The 25,507-nt window shown below is 44.3% G+C and overlaps 1 protein-coding gene across 1 annotated transcript in view; it reads right to left on the bottom strand.

Annotated features, from left to right (window-relative positions):
* DTNB (dystrobrevin beta) overlaps positions 1 to 25,507 on the bottom strand; it is a 206,895-nt gene that overhangs the window by 89,905 nt on the left and 91,483 nt on the right. Inside the window, exon 10 of the mRNA XM_059835577.1 lies at positions 14,937 to 15,014. Coding sequence (XP_059691560.1) covers positions 14,937 to 15,014 — 78 coding nt within the window. The remainder of the gene's footprint in view (positions 1 to 14,936; positions 15,015 to 25,507) is intronic.

Here is a 25,507-nt window from a genome sequence, read left to right as displayed (position 1 = left end):
GCCAAAGCAGAGGACTCTCCTTCTCTGGAAGGTCAAGCTGTCGATACCATCAGATGCTTCTGGACTTGCAATGTGTCTACAGCCTTCTTAGCATCTGCTGTCCACAAGGCAAGACCGCATCCGGCGGAAGCCACCGCTACTGAATCATTGTCTGAGCTGTCCTAGATCAGGAGCTCCTGCTACTACAAACCCCAATGACATTATCATCTCCTTTTGTGGGGATTTTCTTGATTTGCATTCCGCTCCTAATCCACTACAATTCCCCAGACGCTTTTCAGCAATAGGCCTGTCTAGTCGGTCATTCTCTACTTCTTATTCATGCATTTTATATTATTTTCTCTTGCTCAAAGCTGTCTGTATTAATTTCATCTTACTGATCTACACGACCATCTGAATTAGAGGCTTGTCCTCTGGAGAATCCCCAGTACCTCCCTTGCATAGTGTCGGTGTGCAATTTATGTACACGTGTTCCCTATTTCATCGTGCGAGCCGCCAAGGAATAAACCGAGTAACGCTGAACTGGGAACAGACCCCGTGGGATCCCACCTGACACGTGCTCCTTCTTTGGTAAGAAAATATTGATATTTTCTTTCTCTGACGGCAATATTTCAACTGGTGCCGCACCCACATAACAGCAGTTCCAACCAGTCCACATTTACCTAGTTTATTTATGAAAACACCATATGGGATAGTGTCAAAAGCTTCATGAGTCAATACATTTTAAATCAGTGCTTCCCCCTCCTTCACGAGGCCACCCACCCAGGCAGAACCACCCACTCCACATAGATACGTCAGCTATTTTTATTCCCTACCCCTCCACCTGGCTACAGACCGATTGTTTTATAACGTGTTCAGGAATCCGAAGGTATCCCTTCGACTTTCAGACACGTATTTCAGCAAAAATACTTCCTTATATAGCCTGAGAGCAGAGAGACAGCAATGTCGTCTCCTGACAACACAACGCCACCCCTTCTCCTTTCTCCTTTTATTTTTCATGATTAAAATATAAGCGGCTCGGTTCCTTGTCTGTAGAGAAAAAGGCCCGCGGCGCCTGGACGGCTCAGGGGTGGCCAGCTGTTGGGGACAGGGACGCGTCGGGGTGGTTCTGCTGCGGATGCAGCCACAGCTGTATTTGCGCCTCTCGAGACTGCCTTTAAAACCTGAAGTCTGGGAAAGTTCATTGTTGAAAAAATGCCTTTAGACAGTAATTTTCTATTTATCCAGCATTTTGAGTCATATCTACATCTTCCAAGAAAATTTTTAGGCGTCTCCCAGAATCACGTGGCCTGAGTTCGGAGAGTGGTCAGACACACTGCTGGGGGCTTGTTTTGTTCTGCTTTAAAAAACAATTACTGTATCGCCGGTAGAGAAACTCGGACCTGCACTATAACCACAGAATCTTTCAGAAGATGGTGACAAAGACAAAATACCGCCTCCTCCCCCAAGTTAGCCACATGCGCTAACTGAATTCTTCAAAGCCGCATTAAACCGTAATTCTGTAGTACGCTTCCCACACTTCTCATACAACAACAGCCACCACATGCAAAACCAGGTTACGCCGTGCAAAGCAGCAGCCAAAAAATAGCAAGAACTAACGTTACCCACGCTCCTTCTGAGGGAAGAGGGAAGCAGTGGTAAGTGGGAAGAGAAAAATGAGGTCAGAGGAATCTGCACAGAGCTGCAGGATGCTCCTCCTCGTCCTGCTTCCCAAGGGTGATGCCTGAAGGTTTGGGTCTGGGTGCTCAGTCACGCCCGGGGCTCGAACAGGGAACTGCACGTCAGCGAGAAGGGGGTTTGAAAGGTTTGTTGGCTCCTGCCCCAAATTTTACACTCTAGGACTTGTCTCTGCAGCTTTATAAGCAACTCCATAAATTACTAAGGTATTTAAATGGTGCTTTTGGTATCTTAAATTAATTTCTGTTCTGAAAATCTACTGGGAAAGCCAAGTGAAATAGACAATTTATTTCAAATCCTGTGATTTACAGCAAGAAATCCCTGCAAATTTCTATTATACTGGCTCACAACTTTGTAAATCTTTACAAAATTGCACACTGCTGCTCTGGCTACTGAGAAGGGAAAGAGCTTTTGAAAGAGTTGCCAGGATGTAATCTAGAGGGATCTCATTTTCTGTCACATTACTTTCCCCCATGATTGATTTAAAAAGATGCTAAGGTCAAAAAGGATAATTACCACCATTCTCTGCATAATACAGACGATGAAATTTAGCACAGTAGTTTCTGAATCAAAGCCATGCTTCTGACTGACCTGCAGCGAACTGTTCAGACAGTGATGTAATCTGGCGTAAAGATTTAAAGTCATGGGGAAGCCACCACTTTCCTTGAACACTCTAAACAACCTTTTAATTTCTTCAGACCCCTGCCTCCAGCTATCATACGCAGGGAAGGCGACGGGGCGTATAGCCACGCTGAAAATCAGACAATACAATTATAGAGGGAAATGCAGTGCAGCCCAACAGCAGCAGCACGCCGGATGGTCATCATTAAAACAGAGAATACAGGGAAAAACACGATCTTGTAACACTTGAATTTAAAGAGATGCAGGACAGGGAGGAATGAGGAGCCAGCACAGTGGCCGCAGGAGGACAGCAGTGATAAAAACTGTTTTGAGTATGTATGCTGCTGTTAAGTTACTTCTAAAAAAATCAAAATTTTAATCAGGAAACTTATACCAAGCATGTGGAAGAACATGTGGAAGTGTGAAAACAGATGACTTGAACAAAAACGAAAGTATCAGCATCATAGTGTTGCCAGGAGGTGGAGGGAGGGGATCCTTCCCCTCTGCCCAGCACTGCCGAGGCCACCCCTGGAGTGCTGGGTGCAGTGCTGGGCTCCCCAGTACAAGAGAGACATGGGCAGACTGGAGAGAGTCCAGTCTTGGGGCCACCAAGATGGGGAAGGGACTGGAGCATCTCTGCTGCGAGGAGAGGCTGAGGGAGCTGGCACTGCTCCGCCGGGAGCAGAGAGGGCTCGGGGGGATTGAGCCATGTCTGTAAATACCTGCAGGGAGGGTGCCAAGAGGACGGAGCCCGGCTCTTCCCAGCGGTGCCCGGTGCCAGGACCAGAGGCGACGGGCACAAAACAAGAAATTCCACCTGAATACAACCCCCCCACTTTTTTACAATGAGGGTGGTCGAAGACTGGCCCAGAGAGGATGCAGAGTCTCTGCCTGTGGAGATATTAAAAACCCAACTGGACATGGTCCTGGGCAACCTCCTCCAGCTGAGCAGGGCTTGGACCAGACGATCTCAAGAGGTCCCTTCCAGCCTCAACCAGTCTGTGATTCCTGTGACTTTGTAATACAAACATTGAGGTGAACTAGGCTGACAAATCTTGAAGCAGACAAAGATCAGGTATCTAGAAAAAAAAAAAAGTGTAGGCAAAATGGAGTAAAAAAGAACTGAAGAAGAAACTCAATGTTTGAAAATGGGTCTGAAAGGGTTCTCAGACACTGGCACAGGCTGCCCAGGGAGGTGGTGGAGTCCCCATCCCTGGAGGGATTTAAAAGACGTGCGGACGAGGCGCTTAGGGACATGGTTTAGTGGTGGACGTGGCAGGGTTAGGTTAACGGTTGGACTTGGTGATCTTAAAGGTCTTTTCCAACCTAAATGATTCTGTGATTCTATGAAAATGATGAGAAATGTGATAGAGAGCAAATCCAAATCCTCAGAGTGCAGTACTCCGGATCTGCTCTGCCTGCAGGGTGCTGCTGATGGATGTCTTGCTCCCCATTGCCTTCCCTTCTGGCATGGTGTTTTTATCACCACTGCTCTGTTGGACCCAACAGCCCTGTGACAGCAGTTGGATTGCAATAAAGTTAGTGGAAAACCCATCATACACCGGAGGGAGGAAGAACTGGAATGAATGGGAAACATTACTTCAGCGGCAGCATACAAGATAAACCGAAGCAGCACTACGGGAGAACGGAGAAAACTACAGAAAAGGTGAAAGCAGCTGATGGGAGAAGTGGTGTAAAGCAGACCAAAGCTTTCACCACCCAAAGAGGTCCGAAGATACCAGCAAAGCAGCATCAGGATTAAGCACAGCCATCTTGCCCGCAGGTCCCGTGTCTCCTGTTCCTACCCAGCGGTCCCACGAGGCGCTTGCTGACTGGGGGATGAGTCTGCAGAGCGCGGTACCTGCGCACCCTCCGAGCTCCGCATTAGCCCCGCACCGTCCGCGTGCCAACAGCGAGAGAGAAACACCTTTCACATCTAGGCTCCAAACCCAAGGTTTCTTTTATATTTTATTCACACATTTTCCTCTTGATCTTGAATCTTATAGACACTTAAGAGTAGTGTATAAATGTCCCCACCATTCCCCTTGCAGATGCTGCCTGATCATTGTTTCCTCCCCACCAAACTGCCCATGCTCTCGCCTAACGCATCTTCCTCATAACCCACATTCCACAGACTCACAATTGCACCCGGAGGATTTTAAACCACAGGCTAAAAAAACCCACCTATAGGCATCTGGATATCGGTTTAAATAATAAATACAGAAACACAGATTTTTTTGTCTGAAGTCGTTAGGCTGATTCATTATGCTGACCCTTGTCCTCACCCTTCCTGCCTCCTCGCTGTCCCCTTCTCTTTCATCGCCTTGTAAAGTATTGGCACATCTTCACTGAGCAAGGTTACATGGGAGCTGGGATCTCCCTTGTCTCTGGACAAAGAGGTATCTTTTTCCCTTTTCCAGGAAGAAAGTCTGTTTTGGCGTATGTAGGCATATATCAGGTATTACGGTGCAAACACGCCTAACCCCCCCGGCTATATCTATGATAGCAATCCAGGCAGTGCCAGCTGGCCCAATCCACCCAGGCTCATGCCATTGAACTCTCTCTCCCAAAACCTTTTTGTGGCTGAAACTATGGCTAAAATGGATCTAGAGGTCACACGGGTCTAAGAAGCAGAATATAAGAGAACGAATGTACTCCACCTGCATCAAAGAAAGATGGGAGAGCGGACAAGAACAGTGGTTTCACTCACTTTCAGGTGGAATTGGTGACTGGACAGCTAGAGGGAGGTGTCAGAGAGATGAATGTGGACGTGGGAACAAAGGAGAAAAAAGGCACACTGGAAATTGTCAGAAGATAAATTAAGCTAGCCAAGCAAATAAAAATCACTCTGGGTTACAGACCTTAAAAAACCAAGGGACAGCGCCAATGACATAGATATGAAATACATCAATGCAGAGCTGGTGGCAGAGGAAAGTTTCTGGAGGTCGGATCGAAAAACTGGAAACTACCCAGTCATGCATACATTTGCAAACCCAGAGAAGGACAGAACTCAGGGGGGTAACCAATGTACTGGAGACAGCAAAGTTAACCCAGGACAAATGAAAATAAAGGCAGGAGGAGTATGAGGGACTAAGAAGAGCAGATAATCAGTGACATTAGGAGCAGAAGACTGAAAAAAAATCCAAGTTAGAGTTAGTGGAAATAAAACCTCTCAGATAGGAAAAAAGGTTTTTTGATATTGTCTAGGCAGGTGACATCATACCCCGTTCAACTTCAGTTCTTAAGTTGCAAATAATTTTCTTTTTACACTGTAAGAACACGTTTCACCTGACCAAACGCAATGTCTATAGCCTCCAGGCTCCTTAGAAATCAGAAAGAAAGAATGCCATATTTTGTTGTATGATAGGTAGCAAATACGGTGACTGCTTTTATGGGCTAGGCTGTTGAAAAGGACTTCTATTTTAAAGACCCTTCTCAGTCCAAGGGAGAAACTTTTGCCTCCCTGAACACACATTACTAGAGGCTTCTTAATATGAGCTAGCTGTCTGCACTCCCTTTACGGTCAACGGGAAAGAAAATGGGCATTGCTAGACTGTTCTCATCTTAAAGTGGTCATCTAAATCAGGTCTGCTCTCTCACACTCTGGAAGAGTTTATTTGTCCACATAAACTATGTAGGGAGCCTACTGCAGCCAGCTTAGGAGGAAATGTCCCTGCTGTAGACAACCGAGCAGTTGACATGATTGTCACTCTTACACATTTATAGGACCCATAATGGCAACAGAGACATATACAAGCCGTTTAGGAAAAAAACAGAGAACAATCCATCCATCTTTTCACATAGTATATACATCAACAAGACTGAAATACAAAGCATTTAAATTCTAACATGGATCTGCAATGTAAAAGATGCTGCATAACCCACAGAGTGACCGCGGCTGCTGAGAAAACAAGTGATGTAGAAGGGTATTTAAAGAGGGAGATAGACGCCATTAACCTAATTGAGGACAGGTTGTCTTTGGGAACAGAATTACTGAAAGAAGAATAGAGCACATTGACCACAACGGGAGGAAAAAAATCTATTCCTGAAGTAATTTAAAATAAATTAGCTAAAACAAATAACATTTAATGGGCTTGGCCTAGTCTTACAAAAGAGACATAATCATCTCCATTTATTCAGAAAGGCTCGTTGGCTGCAAAGATCAGAGAAATACTGTGTGTTGTTGTATCATAGGTAGCAAATATAGGCAAGGTCGCATTAAAATTTCCCCTTTGTAAATGTCTCAATAAATGTACAGAACATCTGTCTCCCACATCTGATGCAACACTATCAAATGCAAACATGCCATTGAATCAATCGGCTTTTTTCATTTGGAAACCTACATTTTGCAAGATGAAAAATATCAAAATCGTAACGTTACATATGTAAATGGGAAAAAAATCCACAGCTGAGCGTGGCCATAGCTACAGTTCTGCTCCCAGAACTCCTGGCTTGCTAGAAAAAACTTTCTCTGGCCTCATTCTGTCTACAGCATTTTAGAGATGACAGAAAGCTCCCTGCCTCGTGCAAAATATAGTTATTGAAATGGTGGGATCTGAAGAGTTCATTGCCCCTCTGGATATTTTCCCACTGAAAGCAGAGGACAAGGAGGCTGGAAACGACAGAGGTTCCTCGGAGAGATGTGCATGGACTGAAGGGGAGCGTTGACAAGGGCTCCTTTGGTTTGTTTGTTTTTTACTTTTTAGTTGACAAAAAAAGTCAGCTCAGGCATTAAAATCCTCTTCTTTTAGCTCAGTCTTATTCCCAACAAAATAGTTGTCAAAGGGACATTATTTTCATGTTTTTAACAGCAGGAAATCACAAAAAGAGGTTTCCATCCTGCCCTGCCGCTGAATGGCGGTGTTCACTGCGTCCTGGAAGAGCGAGAAGCTCCGCAGCGCAGCTGGCGCCCGTCCTGTCCTTTGGCATCCCTTCTGCAATGAATGGATGCAACCATCACAAGAATCATGGAGTCATCGAATCGCAGGATGGTTTGGGTGGGAAGGGACCTTTCCAGGGGATCTAATCCAGCCCCCTGCCATGAGCAGGGACATCTCCAACCAGACCAGGTTGCTCAGAGCCCCGTCCAACCTGACCTGGAATGTTTCCAGGGATGGGGCAGCTACCACCTCTCTGGGTAACTTCTGCCAGGGTTTCACCACCCTCAGCGTGAACAATTTCTTCCTTCCATCTAGTCTGAATCTCCCCTCTTTTAGCTTAAAACCATTCCCCCTTGTCCTGTTGCTACAGGCCCTACCAAAAAGTCTCTCCCATCTTTCCTACAAGCCCCCTTTAAGTACTGAAAGGCCGCAGGAAGGTCTCTCCGGAGCCTTCTCTTCTCCAGGCTGAGCAACCCCATCTCTCCCAGCCTGTCCTCACAGCAGAGCTGTTCCAGCCCTCTGACCATCTCCGTGGCCTCCTCTGGACCCGCTCCAACAGGTCCATGTCTTCCCTGTGCTGGGGACCCCAGAGCTGGACGCAGTGCTCCAGGGGGTTCTCACCAGAGCGGTGTCGAGGGGCAGAACCCCCTCCCTCGACCTGCTGGCCACGGCCTTTCTTCCCCAGGGAGACCCCGGACTGAGGACTGCCCACTCTGCCTCCAGAAGCCAAATCGGTGCTGCGGTTTCTTGAGGCCAGAGCTGTCAAGCACAAGCTAGAGAAGTCTCTCATTCTCCCACAGCAAGAGTTACTGATTTCAGCCTCTCTTCCCTGGGTAAGAACGTATTTTCTGGATGCAGAGTGGCTTAACCTTTTTTTGCGGAGGTCAGTATGGAGGAGCCGGGGCGCACAGCCGAGCTCTGCACTACCTCTGGTCGCAGAGAAGCCCCGGGACCAAGCAGAAAACCCGTGTGCCTCCTAGAGAGACCCAAACCCTCCGCACGTGCATCTGTGGCGAACAGATTAAAACTGGAATGAGGCCGGTTTTCACAAATAATTTAGTGCAATCCACAATTACGACTAAATTCCTTCTCTTACTAAAAACTTTACTAGGAAGCACATGAAAAAGGCTTTTCAAACTGTATACATTAATCAGTGTGGACTTCCACTGAGGTTCTGCGTTAGCTGTATCTACCCAGACAGCTGTATCTAGCCACATCTATAGCTACAGGAAACCCACTGAGCAGCAACTTCCTAATAGTATGTGGATGCAATTAAAAAATTGCAGAAGTGGTTCTCTTCTTCCAACAAAATCGTATATAGGTATCCATTTACTATTCCTTCAGAATCACAGAATCACAGAATCAGTACGGTTGGAAAAGACCTGTAAGATCATCAAGTCCAACCTGGAAAAAAAAAAAAAAACCAAACCAAAAAAACCACAAAACCCTTCCATCTTTGCCTTCAAATAAATTGATCCATATTTGCTCTATCGTTTGGGGAAGGAAAGCAAAGCAAACCAAAAAACCTTACTCTTGGATTAGTCTACTGGTGGAAGCTGGAATATATTAGAAGGAAGAAAGTTTGATGAAGGTATAAACAAATGCTCTGCAGAATGGAAAGGATTTAGGCAGGATGCTCCCTTTTGCTCATACTATAATATCACTGTCACAGAAATCAAATATATTTCTAGCAAACGCTGTTGTGCTTTGCTGATGCCCTTTCATCTTTTTTCAGCACTGAGGTCAGTCAAAGACGGGTTGAGCCCTATCCTTCACGTTTTCAGCATGCATTTTGTGTCCACAGACAGCCAAACATGTAACTTCAAACATTTTCATCCATCATTTATTCCAGGTATATAAAACACAGTCAATTTTAGGAATAAATTCGGCTTTCAAAAAGAAGCCAAGCCACTGAAAAGGGGCCAGCTTGAACAGCTTCAGCACATTAAAATGCAGACCCGAACCCCATTCAGCTCACACAAAGCGACCTCAGCGACCCTGCTATCTTTATTTCATGCTGCCAAGATGTGACGGTGCCGCCAGCCAGGGAAATGAGGCCCTTAATTTTAGTCAGTGACAATCTTTTACATGATGGATTAACCTAGAGCAATAGTAACTGCAATAAATCTTGGGGAAAACATTGCAATCAGACATATGTGAACTGACAAAACAGAAATACAAGACATTTTCAAAGGGGGAAAACCCCCTTTCTCCTGCCTTACCTCACTCTATTATTCACTGCTGACACCTGTACATTTTCCAGGTTTAAAGAAACGGAGGACACAAAGACAAGACAGACCCCTGCCTCTATGCCCCTGACAAACTAGATGACAGATGAACCAATAACGCGTCAGCGTATTCAGTGGTTCGGTCAAAATACTCGGGAATAGTACACCCTATACGGCTGGGCATCTGCTGAGACAAATTCAGAGTCTCTTTCAAGCTGAGGCAAGAACCAAGCATTTCAGCTTCTGTGCTTACTACTAAATCCACAGATTCTGTAACCGTCCAGTTTGACCGGCCGTATGCAGAGGTTACGCAGAAGTCAGTGGACCTTGAAACGCCCTTCTGTGCAAGGCTCAAAAACCACTGCTACTGGATATATTTCCATGTATAAATATCTGCAACCTAGCAACCCAACCGCATCTCTACCCTCCTTGATAAACTAAACAGATAATGCTCCTTTAGCATCGCATTTCCAGCTTTTGGATATTTCTATAGCTCTCTTTTCATTAATTTTGCAGTGTTTCCGTATTCTTTTTGAAATACGTACACTTGACCTGAGCCAAAGTTTTAGCAGTATCAAGCAAAACCTGGAAAGCAGCATTTTGTTCGTATGTGTGGACAGGGCCTGATTAAGATAATCTGTGCTACTTTAGAAGTGCTTTCCAGCGTAGCTCAACTCCGTAATGCCAGCAAGCAAGCCTTGCAGAGAGGGAAGCAGCCTGGACCAAACGCTATGACCTGAAGCGGCTTTCACTGATCAGTCCTTGCAGAACCTCAGCTGAACAAACAGAGGAGCTCTGATGAAGACCTGTATTTCTCGTTATGATGTGATTAAAAACAAACCAACCCTGCTTAGACTTGGGCAGGTGTACGTGGCCACCACAACTAGATATTCTGCAAAGAACAAAGGCACTAAGCAGAGTCTGAATGACAATACCTTTCGAGAGATGTGTTTGGGTCCCACTGCGAGCCTCAGGTACATCCCCAGGGGCTTGTTGAGTGGTTATGGAGAAGTAATCGTTCTGCAAGCTGAGAGCCTGAGGAGCTGGAATGATGGAGGCAAACATTACCACCTGAACCTGAGGCAGCCTGTCCGCTCCCCCCAGGTCCAGGAAAAGATAAATACCCCATTCCTTCTTTGGAATAAGCAAGTATAGAGAGAAGAAGCCTCTTCCCACGAACTCTTGCAGAATCTGCTAGATGAAATAACCTTTCCTCACAGAATTCTGAAAGTGGGATCCTTGAAGAGGGACGAGCCAGGACCTTGGTAAAAGGCAGGTACTAACACAGGTACGGCGATCCCATATGATAGCATCTACCGTGTATTTGCTGCCTGCGAGTTCTCGTGGTGCCCAACAGAAGATGACACTTGAAAGTAAGATGATTTTGGCTTTCTGAAGATATGTTCTGGACTGGTCTAGTGCCATTCCACACTTCTGCGAATGTCTCACCTCACAGGAAGAGCAAACTGTGGACAAAGGATGACACAATGATCATTTTCCAGAATCAGGTCATTTCTTTAGTGTTCATTCCATGTTTATTCCAACTTCTTTTCTTAGCCTTTGCTGGGGATGGCATCTGTAAAGTATATGTGCTATAGAGGTCTTCATCCTGAGTTACCTCAATGCAGCCTTCGAATCGCTGAGGAAATGGCTTATTTATCAGAGTACAGAAAAGTTCTGTGCTTTTAAATAGGACGTGAACCTACAGCTACTTGCATGTTTTCAAAATACGAGCTGCTTGCGATCAACTGGTACGTTGTTTGGTAATAACTGTGACCAAGGATTGGACCCAGTGGCTGAAGTAGCCTGTCTTGACATTTTTGTTACCATCCAGGCTTTCTTGATGATCTCACTTAGCTCCCTTCTACAGATGTATGAGGTCTCAGTTAGCAAATGATAACCGAGTCTCATGAGGAACTTTTTAAGCAAGTCTTGGTAGTTGACAACTGCCGGGTGCGTAGAGGCAGATGATGTGCCATATCTCCAAACGGGTCTGATTGCTCCAAGTCTTTATTTCTGAATTATCTTTGGTCTACCTGACCTCGTCTTGGACAACAGACAGCAACAAAGACCTTGCTCCTTTATAAATACAAAAATGCTCCAAGCTGATTCTAAAGCCCTGTTGCTGACTCTATCATGTCCTCATTAGACAAAATACTAGTCTTGGTAGCACTGTTGAAAAGCTATTTATGCTTCCCCTGATCACTGCAGTTTCTACATCCAGTATTTCTGGGATTCTTGTGATCAACTCCAGATCTATGCATATCCTTGCCCACATCAGAGAAGAGAAAGATTTCTTTAGTTGCGTGCCTTTGGGACAGTCTCCGCTCACAAGAGGTATGCGGATCCCTGCACTTCAGACAAGCAGAAGAATATGGGACTGGAACATGAAAGTGGGCTCAGATTTGACTATTAGGTGCAGTTCTGGTCATCCCACATCAAAAAGATGTGTTGAAAGAAGAAGAAGTAGTGAAAAAAGCAATGAGCGTGATCCAAGTTACAGATTAGCTTCTGTGCAAGGAAGAATTAAGTAGACAAGGACACTTAGGCTAGAAGGAGGTGGCATATATACAACCTTCAATAGCATGAAGGAGGTTAACAGGTGAATTTTACAACAAAAAAGGAAGAGTTTTCTTAAACAGGTGATACCTGAATTGCAGAACTCACTTGTGGATGCTGGATTTATGAAGCAGTGGTCTCTCTATATATTGCAAATCAGGAAATAAACTGATGAGTGCTGTGAGATGGGAGCAAGTGCAAAAACCAAGAGCACAATTTGACTTACTGACCTGACTTAATGACTTGCTGCTTATAATCTTAGCTAAGCATCGGCTACTTGTCATCACAGGTGACAGGATACAGCATCAGCATGAAATTCTTGTACACTTAAAACCCCTAACAATGTAGAGATCTTGGCATAATCTAATCAGTGTTTACCGTCAACACTACTTTACCTACTAATACCTACTTACCATAAGCTGTTGATTGTCTTTCCCATACAAAAATGCTGTTCCACTATTCCTTATCTCAACAGTGTATTGTAAGGTCTACGTGGCCAAGAAAACAAGTTGAAGGGTCAGGTCGTAATATCCAGGCCTCTTCTTATTTTGGATCAGTGATTGATACAGTATTTTCCCAGCATCTTCTGTGGCGTCCCCCTTCTCAAACTAAGGGAATAGGTAGGCTAGGCCTTGCCCACAGAGGAACAGAAGCACAGCTGGTGGATGATGATGTGAAAGACATATCCCGAATGAGTTTCCGGATGTTGACGTGAAAAAAAAAAAAAGGAAAAAAAAAGAAAAAAAAAAGGGAAAAAAAAAAGAGAAGTGTTTCCTTAGTTAAAACGTACTTTAGGATCAATACTGGTACTTGGCAATAAAGCCAATACAGGTATCTTCTCATTTGCTCTTTTAGTAATAAAGTATTTTTTCCCGTGCGCTTGAACTAAATCAGCAACTGGAAAGCGTATCTGTGAAGGATTGCTTCACCTCCTCCATCAGAGACCATCCTCCAGAATGTTCAGTGCTAAGCTTTTATTTTGCACGAGTCTGTCTCCTGGAATTTTGCAAAGCAAAAAACACAGAAATACTGCCTATGGGTAATCTTGACTCAAGTTTCACTCTGTCCTCTTCTTCCAGATCAGACATGATTTTTATAGAGAACACAGTAGACACAACCCAAGAAAGAAAGAAATCTCCAAGTGGAAAGAAGCAGAGGAATGAATGGTTCCTGGGACTACGTTATTCCGTGAGACAAAAAGGCACCTATCACGCCCACTGACCAGCACGGAAACTAATCACATGCTGGAAAGAGGTGAGACGCTGGTGAGGCAGAACATGAGAGGATGGCATAAGGAAGCTCTCCCTACCAGGCAGGAGATGGTCTCGATGACTGTGGAATTAGAGATTTTTTAAATGCGAATTGTCCAGTTTGGATTAAGAAAATGGGAAAAGGTGGTTAAACAAAGAAGTAGGAACTAAGGAACTAGGTGATCACTACCCACATGAACTGTTGCTCCTGAGTCAGAACTGACAGAGGGTTGTACCATTCCATTCTGTAAGACCTTTTCTGCAAGAGGATGAGGAGGCTGCAGGAGAACCTGGCAGACATTGCTCCTCAGGCAATGTTTCAAGCTTGTGTGCACAGAGGACGTGCGGGCCTAAAGCAGGATCTTCTCTGACAGAGATTTGAAGACGACTCTTGTCTGCACTACAGAGAACAAACTTGGACCCCAAACAGAGGTTAAAAGCAGAGACAATACAAAAGACCTTGCCCACAAGGTTGCTTGCAACCCAATAAACGAGACGATGTTATGGGTCACGCGCTTAAGGACTGCCTACATGGGTACTCTGTAAAGCACTGGCTTTGGGAACTGTCCGCTCTCTCAGCCTCTTTGCTTCTAATTCGGGAAAAGGTGCATTTCATAGAATCACAGAACAGCCCAGGTTGGGAGGGACCTCACAAGATCATCTGGTCCAGCCCTTCGTGGGAAAGGGAGCCTGGGTGAGATTATCTAACACCTTGTCCAATTGCATCTTCAAAAACTCCAGTGATGGGGACTCTGCCACATCCCATATTTGAAGTCATGCAGTGTACTCCACAGTTGTAGCGTCTGTAGACACTACATGGGATGATTTACAGACAGATTTTCAAATAATTTTAACATAGCCAGTTCAAACCTGCATATGCAACTGATTTGTTTTGTCAAGGCAAGTAGAAGGAAAGTACGTGGATCTTTGCTTAGTTCTGTTTGAAGGACTGCTGCTGACAAGGAGGGAGCTGGCTTGCCTCTTGAGTACCACCTTGTCACTAAAACAGGGGCAGTTCGGTTTCTCATTCCCTGCAGGGAGCCTTTATTCATTCACAGCTTTGGACAAGTGAAGTCTAACAGTGAACCACCTTGCTATCCTCCCTAGCATATCTTACCAAGAAAGAAAAGCGCAAATACAGGATTCAGCTAGGTTTTTGCATGTTTGCATCCATCCATCCATACCATAATTTACATATATATATAACTAAGTAAATGTAACCCCAAATTCAACTCAAACCAAAATGCCTCTAGTAGGCATGGGCAACTTGAAAGACCTTTGGCAGCTCAGCTGTGTTTGACGTGGAGAACAAGTGGTAACAACGGCAACGCGGTCTACTCATTATGTGAAACGTCTCCAGCAGAACACAATAATCTTTTGTAAGCCGAGGAGCCTATGATACAACAAGACCAGCCTTTCTCAGAACAGCTTTGGAAGTAATGCTCTATTTAAAAAGAAAAACAAATATCGCTTTAGCGCTCTTTAGGTATTTCTTCAGTCACACTCATGCAATAACACCTATTCCAACAGAAGAAAATCACTCTTCAGAGAGAACAAAATGAAGTACTGCAAACAATTCCTTATATTATGAATGCTGCATACACATTTTGAAGTGGCAGTGTTATTTGAAATCTATGAGAGGAGTCCTAGTGATAGAAAATCCACACTCCGTATTTTTTTACCTCTCACAGAAATAAAAAGCCAATACTGCAAGGCCCACATACCTTTTTGTTGGTGTAGGTGCTCCAGAGGACATGTGGGTCACCATGGTGTCATTCATGTTAGTCAGAGGCCGAGGAGGACTAAAATAGAAATATTTATTCCAGTTAGCAATTTAAAAAACCCAAAAAGTTAACAAAACCAGCAGCAGGGAAAAGGACAGCACTGTGCCGTGACAACATCAGGTCAAAGAGCAGCAGCAGCACAAATTGCTTCGCACAAAGACACTTGAAGAGCTTTGTCTACTCTAGTCTAATTGCTTTTCAGAATGCATGTGTTACAGTAAAATGAAGATAAAACTAGTATTTATGTTAGTTTTACTAATATAACTGACCTTTGGCATTGTCTAGTAGCTCAAGCAAATGTAGGGACCATTCAAATTAGGGCAATTATTTGAAATGTTTAAAGAAATTAAGCAAAGATTTATTACAACAAGCAATCATTTATACAACAACCACATACACCATCTGTTTGGTTTTCTTTTTAATAAGTTAAAGTTAGTTGGAAAAAACAAATTGATAGAGCCTTCTGTTCCTTACTGCCCTATAAAATACAACCATGGACTGATGCTCCCACTGTTTGCATTTTTAAACCCTGAAAGTTTCCCAGTGCCACACCGCCGCGGCCACCCGGGCGTCGCGTGCTTGCGGCGGCACGGGGAGGACCCCACACGGGACGTCCTCAGACAGCTCTGCTGGTGAATTCAAGCCGCTGGGAGAGAAGAACTATAGCAACTGCTATCACAGAATCAGTATTTGCCTGCGTTTACCCTCCAGTGATATCCAAATACATCCATCATCCTTTAAAATGAATCCGTGCAGACCATAACAGGGAAAAACGCACACTTTCCCGCATGCTTCCTTGGAACACGGATTAAAATCTTCACAGGTTGGTATTTGTCAGCACCTTCGCATTCACTTTCGGTAAGATTTACTGCTGATAATAGTGAAATGAATCCTTGCCAACTTCAGCTTTCTACAGTACAAGGGTGCAGAAGGCGTCTGGCCCCGCAGCGCTCGCAGCCTTTGAACCCTGACGTTCCCAGTGCCGCTGGACGGAGCCTGCTCCTCTTCCGGATGCGTGAACGCTAGGAATTGCCTTAAGACTCATTGGCTTATTTCATTCAACAATTTTCAGAGCCCCGTAATCCAGAGAAGCAAACAACCATTAAAAAAAATCACCTGGATGTCAAACATATAACATCACAAAGAATACAGAATCATAGAATCGTTTAGGTTGGAAAAGACCTTTAAGATCATCAAGTCCAACCATAAACCCAACCCTGCTAAGCCCACCAAATATATATATATTTTTTTTTCCCTATATATATATATATTCCCTATATTCCCAACATATATTCCCCGTATATTCCCAATATATATTCCCTGTACATCTTGCTGCACTCCTTCCTTCTCCATGCAGGATCTGAGCGCAAAGGCACTTCAGTGCTCAGTCCTTGCTCAGGACAGGTTTGCCCAGAAATAATTAAGCTGCATGTTTAATGTTAATGTAAACACAACATTATATCAAGAAATGATTCGGTCACAAGATATTTCATGCATGTGCTCCTTTGGGAAGGATTATAACGCACTGGAAAGCCGACAGACGTGCCACACCGCGGTACGCTTGGAAGCCATTAATTTTGCTAGTGAACACACAAATGCATCCTGCGGTAACGAGCGGTTAATGAATAGCGGTTTCCCTCTGCCCCTTTATCTCCCTGCTTACTTCTTCTTGACCGAATGCAGGGAATGCTCTGTCCACATGCACTGCAAAACTCCCCTTTTTGCCTAACGACCCACTTACCAGCTTCGCATTCTCCTGCCACGCGCGCCACGGAACAGACGTGCGGCTGTGAGAGGAACGGCGACAAGAAGCAGCAGCTTTGGGAACCAAACCTGTATTTTTCAGCCACAGCTCTTGTTTCACAGTTTCTGTGTGCGTTAGCCGGGTTTTCTCCTTCGGGAGGGAGAAGCAGTTCCCTTAAACACTGTGCTCGTCGACATGACAAATACCCTAAAACGATTAGGAGGACTGGGGGGGGTACGTGGAATGAATCCCGCGGGATTGCCTGTCAGTGGAAGGGGTACAGCAAGCTCACAGCAAAGCCCTTCGGAGACACGGAAGCCCGGACCGCAGCGTGCTGCCAGCCCCTCGTGGCTCCCCGGGGGTACGTGGAGCGTACAGACCAACGGGGACAGCACGCGCGTACTCACCGTCCACGACACCCATACACCATAGCACGAGCGTTCACAGAACCCATTTTACTTCAAATAACAAGTTTTACGTGAGGGCACATTTTCCATTACCTCACAGAAGCTCACCTATGGGGTCTGCTATTTTAAGCCAAGGATAATTCTTTATTTCATCACAATATTGCTTTTATACGACTCTTCTAATAAGAAGATGGATGTAATTCACCACTTGCAATCTGGTTTTAGTATCATTATGAGACATTTCCACAGGTTCATTCCAGTTCTGTAAATACCAGTGTCCTCGATTTGCCAGCTAAATCCTGGCTAACAGCGATAAAGGCAAAGAAAAAAATTAAATACAAACATCTGGTTTAAAGATTTATAATTGCACAATTCTGTCTTCTTTATTAGGTACAATAAAGCCTTTCCCAGCCCAGAGAATTTCTTGAGGCCATTGACACATTTTTAGGGAATATATTTTCAAAAAACTGTAACTCTGTCAAGATGGCACTACATTTTCTTGTGTAACTATGACAGAAAAATTATATTGTTCGTGAAATGAAAAATTATATTGTTCGTGGAATCAGGAGGATGCTGTAACCATGTACACGACACCACTGGAGCAATAAGAGCTGCTTTTATGAACCTGGGACTCTGAGTGCAGGTCAGCCTTATTTTACCAAAACTTCTAGTTTAAAAGGAACATAACGGAATTCCCCCACCGAGATGCTCACGACAGTTGGCTACAACCTATCAACATAACGGAAAAAATGACAAATATTCCTGAATCAGCTACTGAGGAGAGATTTTTCTGCCTGGATAATCCCACCAGCAAACACAACTCTGCAGACACCTGAGACAGGAGAAATCCCCAAACCACCGCAGAAGACGCACTCCTCTCCCGCCCACAATTTAGCTGAGATATTAAAACAACTACAGGACATCGATGAATATCAAGAACAGCCTACAACTTTCTTTCAAAACTTCTTCTGTTTAGCCAGGTTAAATTTTTCAGGTTTAATCTGGCATTTAGGCGCATTTAACCAGCCAGGGTGCTCTTGGGAAGAAAAGCACCTAAAAATAAGCAGCGAAACAAGAGAAATCTTTCTGATACCTGGGAGCTGGGACAAACGTGGCAGCCATGGAAGCTGCGAAATCAAACCCCTTACATTCTCTTTTTTCACGATGCTTACAAAAAGTGACATTAGGCAAGCAGCCGGGAGGTCAGAGTCAGCCTATGCCCCAGAGCATAAATCAAGACATCGGCAATCTTTACTCCCATCCCACACGTGAGGTTATTGCACAACCTTTTAGTAGCTTGAGAAACACGACAGTGTCCTTTGCAAAACTCAGACGTGTATTTTACCTAGCGCGTTGCTGGTTAGCGCTGAAGTAGGTGGTGGCTCGTTCAGCCACGATGTCTGAAACGCTGTCCCTATTCATATAACTAGACCTGGAAATAATTGTGGAAATAACAGTGTTGTAGGCTCAGGCCAGGAGAAGGACTCATCCTGACCTAGTGATGGGGACGCTCCTTTGGCCAAGGATATGTAGAAAACACACAATTTGGGGTACTTCTGTCAACCTTGGGAATAATTTATGCAGACTCTAACCAGGGACTGCACGCTTGTCACGCACCGAAGCATCGCATAGCAGCGGCAGATGCCATCAGACCACAAATAAATAGTAGAGATTTGTGGAGGGCTTGAAAACAGCGGTCACGAGAGTCCTCTGCATTCAGCACGTATTTGGGAAGGACGGAGTAAAGGCTCGACAGAGCACCGCATCAGCTGTTGAAGCTATGCCATCGCTTGGAAGCCACTTCAAACAGTGTACTCACCCACACGATTTTTCAATTTTTTTTTTTTACACAAATGTCATAAAGTTAATTCTGAAGCTAAAACACCTTAAATCATCTTTATGGCAGGTATCACAAGTTTGAGCATTCCAGCCCTAGCACTTGCTTATCTTCCTTTATTTTTTCAAAACATATTTATGTGTGAACATCACCTCCGTCTCTTCTGTCACCACCCGCTCCCCCTCTGAGTGTCCAGTTTTGGCTGCTACTGGAAAGAAGATGTTGGATGAAACACCTCATGGGCCTATCCCAGGATGGATGATATTCTGTTCTTAGATTCCCCCATCATCTTCCTAAACGCGTCAACAAGCTTTTAGGGGTAACTGCCATAATTCTAATAAAATCAGCAAAGATCTTGGCTTCTCTCCACCACTAGTATGTACTCTTATTAACTACGGTCTCCCACCTGTAGTAAAACCTATGAGATCCAGATGTAACTGAAGTTGCTGTCACATCTGTTCTCAGTAATCTTGTCTGAGAGTAATCTTGTCTAAAAATGAGAAATAAGAAATAGATTAGTCACTGCTATTTTGTGTCAACAGTTTTCCTAAGTAGGAAGAAGAAAAGCACAACTGAGCCTAGGTCTAGTTACTTGCTTCTTTCAGACTTGGTTGAGGAAGGTCCAGAACAAATCCAGGACAATTCTGAGAGCTCAGAAGTCTAAAAACTCAATAAACAAAAGGAACTAAGTCTTGAGACTTTTTGCTGTGCTGGACAATCACCCTGCAAAGGGACCTTTACAAAAAAGCAACAGTAAACAAAATTTACCAAACTGCCTTCCGCTCTGAAGAGTTCTCCTAGCCGAGAATGCTGACGTACTGCAAAGCAACCTTATTTATTTGCTTCCATCAGAGTAGAGAGACTCGGAAAATGCAGAGCTCAGGAAAAGCCATCCATACTTGAGGGTTAAGGGCTGTCACAGCAGCCAATTAAAAAAAAAAAAAAAAAGAAAAACGCTGCGTCAGTCAGATCTGGAATTGATGAGTCTGAAGTCGATGACTAACACCTGAAATTCTGAAATTTGAAAAATTTCAGGAAGGAAAATTAAGTAGGGTCTGAGGGGTCCTGAGCCGGGTGAGGCTTTCAAGCAGTGGAAGTTAAAAGTGTATCCATGTCGAAAGTGGAACGGGAAACATTTCCTACTTTTATTCAATGTTTTGTGTGCAAGAACCAGTGTGTATATCACATATAACAAAAAAAGACAGTATTTTTCAGGTGCACTGATTAGCACTGTAATAAATGTGAGCATTTGTTTAATTATCATATAGTAATGCCTGGAATTAAGCTACTTTTTAACTAGGGATGGAATTAATGGGGATAACTGCATGATACCTGTCATGCAGTTATTTTTTTCTAAAACCGTAGCTATTGCTTTTATACAGATACAAACTGAACCGCTATATATTTGCTAACTTTATAGCTGAGTTTTGCTCTATAACCTGAAAAGTTCTAAACTGGTAAGATTTTATAACATATATTATCAGTCTTTTTGACGCTGCTTAGGAACCCCACTCACGGTTCAGGCTGTGTTTCTTTGTGCAAAGGCAATTACAAAGAATTACAACTAAAACTGGACCGACACACCAAGGTAGGCACAAACCAAAGGCAGACAGATATATGAAACTGAAAAATCATACTGACATTACATCATGCTACAGAGAGTGGTTGATGGTTCTATTATTATTATTTTACAGGCATGCTGATGGACTTTTAAGGAGAGATTTAAAGGAAAACAGATGGTTTTGTGGATGTTTGTAGGTAAAGGTTACCATAAACCACTTCTAGGTGCCAGGCAGGCTGGCATCACAGGTAGCAGACACCCCAGTCAAGACCTTGGTATCATAAGAAAGATTTGCACGAAGTTAAACGGAGGGATTGTAATAAAGGAAGAGCAACCAAATCCATAGGGAATCCTAGTTCCGTTTATTAACTGAAACCCCCCACCATAAATGATAAATAATGGCTGATGAAACACAATTGCTTAAAACTGTAAAAATAAAGACGTCCCAGCTGGCACGATAGTCCTTTCACTTCTTTCAGATAAGGTGTCAACTGGAAAAAGCAGTAAGGTGAGATTGATTCCTTTTCTGGGAACTTCATTATTTCTCATATAGCAGTTTAGGAAGTACAAGTCCTTAGAATTCATTAGAATTGCTTCTTCCTAACAACACATGCACTATTAACGCTTTTTTGCTTAGTACTTCCCTCCAGCTGAGAAAGACCTTGACAATAAAGTGAAACCTGATTTAATATCATTCTCGCTTTCTACTGCATGGCATTTTCATAGAAGCAAAGAAGTGCCTTAACAGCTAACTTGAAGTCTGGTGGGAGATTCCCATGAACAACCATGTAAAAACTAATCTCTTTCTATCATAATGTATCAGGAAGGATTCAAAGCAACGGAAGCGTGACCTGCTTTTCGCACACGGCATTCCTGGCAGAACTATGTCAATGCATTTTGATAATAGCACAATAATGTTACCTGCTCTGTCTTAGCTTTGGTTCCTAGGGGCAACCAAAAAGATTCCTCCAAAGAACAGCCGCGACTGAAGTTACCTACAGCAAGTACCATCCCCGTCTGTTAGCAGTGCCGCCCAGTTCTCCCAGAGAGACAAACGCTGTGATGGGCTGAAGCGACAGACGCAAGGTTGTGCCCCCAAAAACGTATTCTTTTCTTCCTCTTACGACAGCTGATTTCATAAAAGAGATTACCTCTCCCTTGTCACTCTTTAGAAAGCAAGGCTACTTGCTGGTAACCATAGTTAGGGAACTCCGTATACAAGGTTTTGATTATTTAAACTTCAGGTTGCAAAACCACATTTTGCTCAACACATACACATGCAAATACACGACACATATGACAGAAACCGTGAGTCAAATCATGACGCTTTGCTTTCCCTAGCTAACTTACGTGCTTTAGCCATCTGTACATCGCTGCAGTCAAATCGCTTGCACTGACGTTTGCCCAAGGAATGCTGTTGGGTTTTGGATGGAAGCACATACTAGCTCCCAAACTCTCATGAGCCAGCAACTGCATCCACATCTGAGACCACGTCGCTGAGGACGCTATGCCAGTTTATCGTACTAGCGAGAACCTGGGCCAGACTGCAGTAATCCTGGACTGTTACCTACTACTATCACAACCTCCTTCCCTCACAACAACCTGAACGAACACTGGGGGTATGAGCACACTGTGGTGTACTACATCCAGGATTGTGTGCATGTGAAATTATTGTTTTTCCCAAGAATATCACCTGAAATCTCAAAGCGCAGACATGGACAGAGCCCATTCTCCTGCCCCTGTCTCCCTCCCTGATTTTGCAAGCTGAGTGCTAACACTGATGGGAACGTCCATCACTGTTCTTACAGCGTCACCAGCTCAAGCCACGCTAGGACTTGTGCTGCAGTACGCTGTGGCAGAACGTGCTCATTTTCCAGGGGATCCTCCGCAGCACCGTGCTTCGCTTGTTAATGCTCTTGGCTGGGAAACTTGAGGACCAGCGCTCCTTCCTTGTACCTGCTCCACACAACGCCAAACGCTGGACGATCCAGCACTGCTTATTCTGACTTACTGAAGCTCCTACTGTTGCAGGACTGAGAAAAGACTCAGCGATGTGACAAACAGAATTTCAGCAGCAAATTCTGGTCATCGGCAGGCAGGGATGGCTCCTGAAGGGTGGAGACACATATTACAGCTGCAGTTGCTTAGGGTTTGTGCATGAGGACCAGCAGCTCTAGACCAGGACAACTAGAAAGGACATCTAATGCGGAAGAACCCCATTGTGACACCCACCTGGAAGAGGCAATGGCGATTCTGGTACCTTTACAAGAAGAGAGAGTGTTTTACAGAGATGTACGAACAGATTATCTTGCCCCTTCATTATCTGGATGCAAATAAGGACGAGGTGCTATCAATTCTAAAGCAGGTTGACATTACCACCAGAGCTGGCTATCGTATTGCCCCTACCTTGTGGCACCTCAGTGTGGTGACTGCATCTCAGCTGATGCTGGGATAGTACCCATTTACGAGGAACTATAACCTTTTTACAGAAGACAACTAGTACATTTAACAAAACAAATAATGTGGTTTTGGTACTCGGAAACTCGCTGGTTTGTTTGCCAGAAGGCGCATGTGCACATTTCATTCAGAAAGGCTGTCGTCCTGTCGTTATGCATAGACTGGTAGGTTCATCAACACCAGTAAAGGCATTATTACACTTGGTGCTGGGGTGATACATCATTTGTTTTACTGGGACAACATGGACATTATTCCCACCAAAGATGATTAGTGGGTTGCCTGTGCTTCCTGTTATTCTAGCAGGACTTGTTTATCTTTAAGATGATGAGATACAGGATCTATTGCTACTGTTTTGTTTTTAAGCTTCCTTTCCGGCCAATTTTACTCTATAATAATCCAAAAGCCAAAGGAGGACATACTCTTCCAGGCTAGCATATAAAGGAGATTGATTCTTTGTTTTGCTACTTGACTGAAGACCGTACCAAGCAGTGGCAAAGGAAGAGAGATACAGAGACAAACACTCGAAATGCACTTTGCCTGAGAATCTCACCATTTATACAGAACTTCTCCAGTTCAAAACCTTCCCATCTGTCACAAATAAAACAAGACTTCGTATACGTTCGATGCAGTACAAGGACACTGGGTTGCTCTAAGGAGAGTGGAGTCTCCCCTACCTGTCGTGATGCGGACGCTGCAATAGAGCAAAAAGGCACAAGACATGACCATGAAAAGAAAGCGTACCGGGGCCATCGAGGCCTAGTGATAGCAACTATACAAGTCTTCTCACTCTGGCAAAGTGGTCGTTGGCTCTAAATGACCAAGAGGAAGGGTGGAGTTAGGGTGGAAGGTTCAAGGGAGCAAGGGAATGGTTAGTGTCCTCCCTTGGTGAAAGAGGATGAAGCCATTTCACTACATGCAAAATGCTCTGTTGTGATAATACAATTGAAATCTTTCCCCCTTGCATTGCAAATTCTCAAAAAAGAATAATAGAAATGGGAGATACCATTTACCGAGTTAAAGATTTAGAGCCTGCTCCAGTATGCCTCATTTTTGAACTGTTCCTACAGTTTATGTCCCACAAATCTTCAAGAACGTAGTATGATGGCCTGATCTAGAGCCAGTTTGGCCCCACTTACAAATATAAGTGAAACAGTGCCAGGGAGTCTTCCAATACCCTGGAACAGGATCATCTGGACGTTTAAATTGTTAGCAGACCCTAGCGCAGTTTTGGCCTGAGTCAAATAGCTGTCTCCCAAACAATTCCTGGAGTAGTTCGGGAGTTAGCAGGAGCCAGGAACGACTCCCAGTAAGCAGTTCTGATGTGGCCAGACTCTTTTGGAAGGTAAAAAAGATTAATAGCATGGATCTGATGGTTCAGAGCCAGCTGGCTTCACTGGCAAAGAATGGTCCCAGGCACATCCAAATTAAGAGTATACGCAGCAATATGACTTGATCGAAGGCTTATTCCTTTGACTTTGCATCTTCAGTTTTCCTCTGACTCGCATCAGTGGTAGCGGACAGGGAACTGAGAATCGCGAGTTAACCGGTAACTTCTGGCACTGCTTGATCACCCTGTCCCCGGCATCTTGAAGCTGGTTCCTGCAATTGGGTATTTATTTCAGACGACAGAGTCGCTGAGGTTGGAAGGGAGCTCTTGAGATCACCTAGTCCAACCTCCCTGCCCAAGCTGGATCAGCCAGAGCAGGTTGCCCCGTCAGGTTCCTAGTATCTCCAAGGATGGAGACCACCACCCCTCTGAGCAACCTATGCCAGCGTTCAACTACCCTCGCGTACTTCATCCAAAATCAGGCAGCCTTTCCTTTCCACATCAGAGGTTTTGATCAGTCTGCCCTGGGATGATCTGCAGAAACAGAGCAGTCTGCACCAAGGTATGCACTAACATCAAAGGAGTTGGACTTGATGATCCTTATGGGATGATCCAACTTGAGATATTCTATGATTATACGTGCTCAGGAAGCAAGTGGTGAGCAAGCAGCTGGGAAGACAAGAACATAGAGGTTCATGCACTTCGTAATGGCCTTTCAGGCCTGACTTTACACAAGCACTGGCTGTTATCGACCCAAAATAGGTATAGGTTAAAGAATGTCTAAAAGTGAAAGCTTTAACCCATGCTAGGCAAGAGAACATAGTTTCAAAGAACACATTGATATGTATTTCAGAGGTTTGTGTGCAAATGGCAAGGACTCTGGGGCGGACAATGTACATAACATGGGCTACCTGTGCAATACAGACATTCATTAAATCAAAAGAGAAGGGCTGGCATGAGCAGACAGGGACATTGCTGAATGCTGCGGGATACTGAAGCTCCAGCTGTAGTCCACAGAACTACTTTTAAATAAGATTATGTGAAAACGGTTTCAGACCTCTTACTTAACCATTGTCCTTGCTATTCCACTCTATGTGCCTGAAGAGTTCGACAATTACTTGAAACAGTTCTGGAAGTTAATTGGGTCAGATACCTACTTGCTTTGAAACTCATCAGCT

This window comes from Gavia stellata, chromosome 2 (genome assembly GCF_030936135.1).
Source record: "Gavia stellata isolate bGavSte3 chromosome 2, bGavSte3.hap2, whole genome shotgun sequence".
NCBI classification, from domain to species: Eukaryota; Metazoa; Chordata; class Aves; order Gaviiformes; family Gaviidae; genus Gavia; species Gavia stellata.
This window is presented reverse-complemented; position numbering and strand designations above follow the sequence as displayed.